This window comes from Oreochromis aureus, linkage group 22 (genome assembly GCF_013358895.1).
Source record: "Oreochromis aureus strain Israel breed Guangdong linkage group 22, ZZ_aureus, whole genome shotgun sequence".
NCBI lineage: Eukaryota > Metazoa > Chordata > Actinopteri > Cichliformes > Cichlidae > Oreochromis > Oreochromis aureus.
Window position 1 is genome coordinate 36,107,987 of NC_052962.1, and position 8,699 is coordinate 36,116,685.

The 8,699-nt window shown below is 40.7% G+C and overlaps 2 gene segments (V, D, J or C); one reads left to right on the plus strand and one right to left on the minus strand.

The window, feature by feature from the left end:
• Window positions 1–1,675: 1,675 nt before the first annotated feature.
• On the minus strand, window positions 1,676–2,157 carry LOC116312269. The segment is given in 2 exon segments: window positions 1,676–1,998; window positions 2,106–2,157. Coding segments are annotated over 2 exon segments (375 nt in total).
• A 4,046-nt stretch (window positions 2,158–6,203) lies between these two features.
• On the plus strand, window positions 6,204–6,640 carry LOC116312280. The segment is given in 2 exon segments: window positions 6,204–6,210; window positions 6,315–6,640. Coding segments are annotated over 2 exon segments (333 nt in total).
• The last annotated feature ends 2,059 nt before the right edge of the window (window positions 6,641–8,699 follow it).

Here is an 8,699-nt window from a genome sequence, read left to right on the forward strand (position 1 = left end):
GAATTTCAGCCTCTGTCTTCCACAGCTCTGCCTTCTTTCCCTCATATTCTTCTCTCAGAGGAACAAACTCATGAGTCTTGTGTTTGAAAACAGAGCAGAGCGTGCAGACACATGTCTGGTCAGTCTTACAGAACAGCTCCAGAGGTTTATCCTGCTTCATACACATCCTGCCTTCCAGGTTCTCCACAGGCTCTACCAGCTGATGTCTTCTCAGACGTGAAGCTGTCAGATGAGTCTCCAGGTGCGCCTCACAATAGGAGGTCAGACACACCATGCAGGACTTCAGGGCCTTCAGTTTGCTTCCAGTGCAGACGTCACAGGGAACCTCTCTTGGTACGGCAGCTTGTTGCTCTGAGTTGGCAGACAAACTCTGCAGCAGATCATTCCTGCAGATTCTTTCTAAAACCTTCCTGGTCACCTCCACAGCTCCAGGAAGAGTGTAGGTGTGCACCATCAGGTCCACGGTGTCCCGTCTTTTTGTCGTCTGCAGTCGGCTCTTTTTGATGGTTGGTCGACTTGCAAGGACTTCGCCCTGCTGCAGGCGCCACTTAAAGCCTTCAAACTCATCATCTGTTAAATCTTCCAGGGTGTTTAGGAGCTCCTCTGGTCTCATCATGGCTTTCTGATGAAGTCAGAAGAATATTTTAGCAGTTATACATTTGGGAATATCCCCCATTCACGTTAGCAACAAACAGACTTTTTTCCTTTTTTCTGTGGGTCTTTTACATTGAATGAATTAAATTGTGTAATTTAAACTGTGTTTGATGAAAAATCAAAGGAAGGAATCTAGTTCTGCCCCCTGTGACCCTGAATATTATAAAATGATTCAAGCAATCATTTTTCTAGCTTTGGTAGCTAACCCTCGAGCAATGAAAGGCAAGAAATGAAACCAGACTTCTTCCTGGTGACTCACTTCTTCTGGCAGGGACACAAAGGTTGATGATTCAGGTCCTGTGTTTTCATGACCTCACTGAGATCAACAAATGCAAATAGCTGCCTGTCCCTTGATGATGCTTGTAGATATACTTGAGTTTTGATTTGTTCGGTCCCTGTGTCACTGTCCTGGGTTTTGGATCCACAGTTTTTGATTACAAATTGGTATGGTACATTTATCACATACATGTCAATAATAAATGGACGCCTCCGTCTGCTGAGGAAGCTCATGTGTTGTCACTGAAAGCTCTTCAGCAGGTACTGTCTGTATCTCAGGGTAAGATTGTTTCATCAAATGTTTAGATTATTTAAAATAAGACCTCGTGTTTTCTTTGAGTTGTATTGAGTTGAATTTCAAATATGTTAATGACAGTTTTTTTTTTTTGCTTACCTGATTGTTCATACTTAACAAATCATAGATTATATTGATATCATCTAGTAAGAAACTGGGGTCAAAGGTCAGGAAACATTTTGAAATAACTGTTCCACTTTGCTACCTCTTGACTTTTTTAAAAACAAAAATGAAAAAAAAAGGAACAGCATTTTCTTTTAATGTATGTGTTCATTTATGATTGGATAAAACCCCTCCCCCCTCTGTGTGTGTGTGTGTGTGTGTGTTTGTGTGTGTGTGTGTGTGTGTGTCCTCAGTGAACTGTATCAGTCTCTGCAGTATCTTCCAGCTGCAGCAGTCAGTTCAGTTTCTGTTCAGTCTGACTGAGGGAGGTTTTTGTACGACTGTTTTTCACTGTGTGAACACCCACTGACTGTTGATGACATGAGCACTCTGACAGTAATAAACTGCTGCATCTTCAGCCTGGACTCCACTGATGGTCAGAGTGAAGTCAGAGTTTGATCCACTGCCTGTAAAACGAGCTGGAATCCCTGATTCTCGAGTGCTAGCATAGTAAATGAGCAGTTTAGGAACTCCTCCATCTTTTTGTTGATACCAGGCTAAACGGTTCCCACCAGCTACACGCTGACTGGTCCTACACTTGATGTTCACAGTTCCTCCCACAGTAGAGCTCACTGCTCCAGGCTGAGTCACTGTGATCTGTCCTCTGGACTCTGAGGATACAGAGACAAAAACATAAAGCAGCTTCATGGTTTTGTGGGCTTCATTTCAGAGGGACAGATGTTGATAGAGGAGAGGAGTTTGATTCTCTGGACTTTACCTGTGAAGCAGCAGCAGAGGAGAGTCCAGATGAGGACGCAGATCAAAGTCATGTTTTTGATGAGGAGGATTTCTGTGGCTTCTGTTGTGATGAAGGACAGCTGTCAGTCATCCAGTGTTCAACTCTCAGGACTATAAACTCTCCCAGAGCACTGGAGCATGGTGCTGCTGATGCAAAGTGCTTCTCTATGGAAATCATCTGACTTTAGCTGTTTATCAATAGATCAAACAGTATGTTTGGAATTTATTCTGTGCACGATGACTATATGCAACATTTGACTGCTCTTGTTTATGTCATGTCCTCAAAGCAAATTGCTTATTTCCCCTAATTATCAGTGAAATGAAATAGAATGCATAATCTTTCTGTCTATATAAAATATGATTTATATTTATTAATTATATTTAATAATCTATTTCAAATTTGTTGATTCCAACTTTTTTGCCTGGTAACAAAATTCTAAAACCACTGACACTGGAATAATGTTTAGAATTAGAAATCACTTACCGCTGTGGTTGAAGACTCTAACTTCTGTTCAGAAATTGTTCATTTATTTTTCTGTACTTTTTTCAAAACTAAAAAAAAATATTCTAAAATCTACTCTACACACACCTTGAGGCCATTGAAATGGGAGACGTTAAAGAGATAGTGAGACTCCTTCTCCCTATCAGGGATATAAATCCTTGGGTGACTGCTAAGCAGAAAACGGTCATAATTCTCTCTGTGAGGGAGAAGGTATGACCATTGTTTGGGAGGGTAAATAAGAGTTCAGGGCAGTGTCCATTCTCAGAAAACTGTTTGGTGTTTGATCGGAACATTTTCTCCAATGCAGTATTTTTCAATTTCTTTAATAAACCTCACTTCAAAAGACACGCTCACCTGGTAGTTGCAGTTTTATTTAAGATTTTCCACAATGATCTTTTTCTATAACTCCATGTATTTCAATGTAACATAAGTTTTGTGTGTTTTCAGTTGAAGGTAATACTGTAATTAAGATTAAGAGGGACTTCTTTTTTTTTTACACTTGATGGTGGAAATACCTGATGGCAGTGTAAGATCTATTAAAGGTTATTTGATAATGTATATTGTGTATTTATGACTTAATAATTTTTACACTAAAGACAGTATATAGGTTGTGTTGTGGTTGACTGGGTGAGTGAGTTGTTGAATTGTCTAGTTTTTATTATTCTGTGTAGTTTGTTTTTCATTTCTATTTGTTAGTTTGAGTTTTTTTCTTTCTATTATATTTTTAGTGGCTTGTGTGGATTTTCTTCTACTTTTTTTCAATGTCATTGTATTTTATTTATTTATTTATTTCGTTATTGATTTATTCTTTATCTACAGTCATTTGTTTCTAGGAAACATGCATCGTTTTTCACTATAGGATCAGATTTTTGATTGGATGTTACCGGTCATGTGACCATTCACAGTTGAGTAGTGTTTAGTGTTTCATTGAGTGATAAAGAGCTTGAAACATCACTAGTTGCAAGAAACACATAAACTGGAGTTCTGCAGGGTGGGAATCGTGAATTCTTTTTTCTTTGTCTCATGTTTCTGGCTCTACACCTTCCCCACAGGATGAGGAGGATGTGCTTAGATTTCTTTTTGTGCTCCATTGGTCTTTCTCCTTTTATATCATGGAGGATGAGATCAGCTTTGCTGGAAATTGTAGCTCAACCTTTGCTTTTTTCTGTCTCTGTAATATTATACAGCCATACACAGGATACTGTCACAGTCCAGGTGAGCTGCTGGAAAATTCCACTGAGTCCATTTTCTCCTGTGCCTGCCCCAGGGCGGAGCTGTCATCACCTCAGCAATCTGATCAGGATATTTAAGTCCAGTGTTGCCGTCTCTTCACCACCAGTTTGTCAACTTACTCACATTGGTAACAGGCTCTCATGTTTTTTTCTCAAATCTATGTACTTACCATGTTTTTTTGTGCTACAGTTCTTTCGTAATGGCACGGCTCCACTCTTCAGTTCAGCTCCTCACTTGGACACCCAGACATACTCACTGCCATTAATGCTCCTGTCATGGCCGGGTGGCCAACACAGGAGAGTGGACTCAGTTGCAGACAACGCTTGGAGGCACAGGAAATGTGTAGTGCTGAACTTTATTACAGAAAGTCAGGGGTGTCAAACAGTGAAAGCAAAAGCAATAAATGCTTAGCAAGTAAACCATAAACTAAAGGCGAGCGACCCAAAAACAGGCTCTATATTACAACTCAAAATAATACTATGATCTAATATGAAGTATGATGCATTGAACACTTGCACAGTACCAAAGCATAACTAAAAGAATTGTATGACACGCTATGAATAATCCTACGAGACACTTCTAGCAGTACTATGAGTCACACAAAATCACAACATTGAGCTAGAGCTTTGAGCTAGAATGTCACCTTCCTGTCGTGTTTACAAATTAAAAAAACTCATAAATATTGTGTTTTACATCCAATTACCTCAAGGCCTTATGACATCCTCCACACTATGCGCGTGAACATATAAAAGTGATGAGCACCTCTTTCGTTGAATTTTGAGTGTTTTAATCCATTTTGTTACATCCGTGGTGTTCCCGGTCAAAAGTGACTGCCATAGAAAATGAATGGGAATCCACCCCCCACCCACCCCTCTGGCGTCTGACCCACTGAATGACCACTAAATGTTTCTTATGTTAATTTAAGATCTGTTAAAACTGACTGATCAATTGTGACTGGAACACTAAAGTAAGGGGGGGATGCACACAACAGGAGGGTTAACAGGACAGTGATGGAGTCACTAGTTAGTGTCACTAACCTGACACTAGTTAACATCCAGTGTAGGAACCTTGAAGCAGGAGGCAACGGGTAGTTATGAGGTGGGGATCTCAGAGTCATTGTAATGAGGGAAACAGGAGTTAACAGGGATTCCAGATGCAGATCTGGAGAGAGAGTAGCAATTTACAACACTCTTACTTATCGCAGGTGGAGGTGAAGCATAGAGAGGAAAGACTCACTCTGAATGAAAAGTCAGAAGGTGGTTTATTTACCTGGGACACCTACTTTCACCTGGACCATCTTTCCCCTCTATGCTTGTCGAAAGTAACATTCTCTGTTTGCAAATGTAACCCACACACAGGATCTGCGTCCTGAATTGTAACTAAGAGGTTGTTTCCTTGTTTCAGTGACTTTGAGTTTCACGATTCCTCCCTATCTCACTCATATCCATTTCCCAGGTTCCTGCTCTGGACATTACCAGTGTTGGGTTCCCAACTCATATCCACAACAGCCCCAAAGCTCCCTCATGGACTCCCTCACTGACCACTTAATGATTGATGTGCACCTCGTTCTCTCAGTAGTGTTTTTAGAGTAACTCATGTGGCATTTCATTGTAAGGCTCCGGTTATGTAATTTCTCAGGTTGTGTTTGTGTTGTGCTTGTGTTACTTTTTTAGGATCCAGCAGATCTGAGTCTAACGTTCATTCATAGTATGTCTAAGAGGCATTGAGTACATGGCTGTTGTTTGCTGCTGGCCTTTCCTTAGTGCATTGTGAAGTGCATCAACCTGTTGATCTAGTATTTGAAGTTATAGCCTAAGTCAGCAATACCCGCATTTATGTTATTACCACGAGTTAGCAAATCACACTTAGCATCGCTTTAATTTAAGTGTCACCCTGACATTCCTGTTATACTCTGTAAATAAAGTTTTGAAATTTTTGTATTCACTTTTGAGTGGTGTCTGCACCTGAGTCCCTTCACCTGTGTTGCCCTGCCGGCTGTGACACCCTGACTTTGGCACAAGTCATCTCTTTTTATGTGACATCCCCTTGCGATTAATACATGAACAGGATCGCCTTTCATGTGTCCCTGATTAGGCTTAATTGCTTTTATGTTTGAAGGCTTGCAGTGATGAAATAATAACTCCCCTCAAATGATAAAGCAAAAGCAACGAGCCTTTTTTGAAAATGTAAGGAGTAGAAAGTAAAAAGTAAGAAAAAAAAGTAAAGTATGCAGCTCAAGCCCTTGCAACTGTCACAGTATATTAAAAGTAGTCTTAGAGAGCTTTAAAGCATAATTTTTATTTTTTATGACAATTTTAATATTTATTATTCTTCTGTTATATGATGGAAGGTCACTCAGTGACTGGTGGAGCAGAAAAAACACCTGACAGAAACTTCTTAAAGGAGACAAACAACTTGTGGTTCCTGTCCTCTAATCTGATATTTGTTTTCTAGATGACACCCGCCCCACCCTGACAGTGCTGCCCCCCTCCATTAAGGAGCTGGAGAATGGGAAGGCCACGCTCACATGTCTGGCCAACAAGGGCTTCCCCTCAGACTGGAGTCTGTCCTGGAAGGTGGATGGAAGAAGCAGCAGTGACGGGGAGGAGAGCAGGAGCCCTGGTGTGCTGCAGAATGACGGCCTGTATAGTTGGAGCAGCACCCTGAAGCTCTCCACATACCAGTGGATGAAGGTGGGCTCTGTGACCTGTGAGGCCACCCAGGGCTCCCAGACTCTGGTCTCAAAGATACTGAGCAGAGATCAGTGTTCACATTTGTGACCTGACTCACTGAGACTCTGCTGCTGCCCTCAGTCTGTTCTCTCTCTGTCTCTGTTTCACTCTGATTTTAAATGTCATGTTTTACTGCTTGTAGTATTGCTAATGATTAAAAAAATAACAATAAAATTTTCTTCAAATGGTGATTTTCATGTGTTTCAATTTAACTGTTGTTCTGTCTGAAAACCATCCTGAGGTTTCAGTAAGGATGTTTCCACAGATCAGCACATCTGTCTCTTACACACATTTATGACACTCACATGTGCTGATTCACTTTACATCAAACTCTTGAATGTAGTTATTATTAAATACTGAGAAATAAGAAAAATGAATTGCATCCACCAGCTTCACCCAGGTATGAGTAGTTTCTTTGTTGTAATTTCCATCATGTATGACAGTGATGGCTTCCTCTGGGTGTAACAGAAACAGTAAAAGATCACGACGGGTTTCTGTAACCTGTATTTGACTAATGATGACACACTTCCTCGCTTTCTTCAGTCAAAGCCTGACTTTAGAAAAGATGAAACTAAACAGGAGACCTAAACGGTGTGCAGTCACTCATGAGGTGGGACACCTGGTCATCTTACTTATCTGCTCTTATTCAAGTGTACTGGGGACAAAATACTGCATTCTTTATTTTATTTTTTATATATTCATTTATTTATTTTAACAAGAAAGACAAGAAAGTTAATTTAAAAAGAGGCTTTTGAACATTTAGTGTTATATTTTTGGAAAAGTTTTGTGAGGCAGTTCTGCCCATTGATCCATCCAGTCATTGTCTTCTGCTTATACAAAGTGGTGGGTTGTGGTGTCAGTAGACTACAGATGCATCCTGGACTCTATTGTATTGATGGTCAAAGTCTGTGTTTGATCCATTGCCTGAAGTCGGGGATGCACAGGTACTAGATAAATAAATGAGGAGTTTGGAATTTTCTCTGTCTCTGTCTTTGTCACAGTATAATCAGGGTGTGTGAATGATGAAGATAAACATTCTGACTGATTGTACGCTTGATGGTGGCGGATCATCCCAGAGTACAGGTCACTGCTCCAGGTTGAGTCACAGTGACCTCGGGCTTGGACTGGAATGAGAGAGTCAGTGACATCATCATTGTGCTGCTGGTGTGTGAGTGGCTCTGAAAGGCCTGGACAGCCACTGATCAACACTGGCCTCTTAACAGCTGTGAGCAGAGAGGCAGGACACATATGCAAACACACAGAGTCAGTCAGCTGCAGCTGTTTCCAGCTCAGTGCTGAGAGCATCACAATATATATTTACATTATTTCTTTAAACAATGTCTTTTTATTAAGAGTTTTTCCTTTTATACATATAAACAGAAAGAAAAGAAAAGGATTACAGATGATCTGTACCTACGGGTTAAGTAGCCTGCACATTTTGGCTGTGAAATAAAAGGAAGAAAAAGAAAAAAGGGAAATAAAGACAAGAAAAAAAGAGAAATATAAACATATTTATGATATTTCGTAACGTAATCGCTGCAAAATAATCCCATTTATTCCCACCCAGGTCACTGCCCTAGACCTGTACACTATATTTCCACACCTGACATAAGAGAATTTGCTGAATTTTTTTTATAGATTTTGAAATGCATCAAGAAAGGGACCCCACCTGCTGTGAAATTTCCCAGTAGAGTGAGTGTCTTATTTTTTCCAGTTTTAGACACACCATGAGGTCACATAACCACTGTTTGTGAGTGGGAGGCGCAGCGTCCCGCCACCTCATTAAGATTGCCCTCCTGGCCAACAGGGAACAGAATGATGTCTGTTTTTCAGAGGCCGGTAGAAGCACCTCATTCCCCCTGATGCCAAACAGAGCAAGAAGGGGGCCAGGGCCCAGCGTCACACTGAGAATCCTGGACAGGGTATGAAAAACATCTGTCCACAACTGAACGAGACCGGGACAAGACCAGTACATGTGGATCAGTGAGGTTTCAGCAGTTTTGCATGTGTCACAATATGGAGTGATTTCAGGATAGATACGAGATAATCTGGATTTTGAGAAATGGGCTCTATGCACCACTTTGAACTGGATTAAACAGTGGTGGGC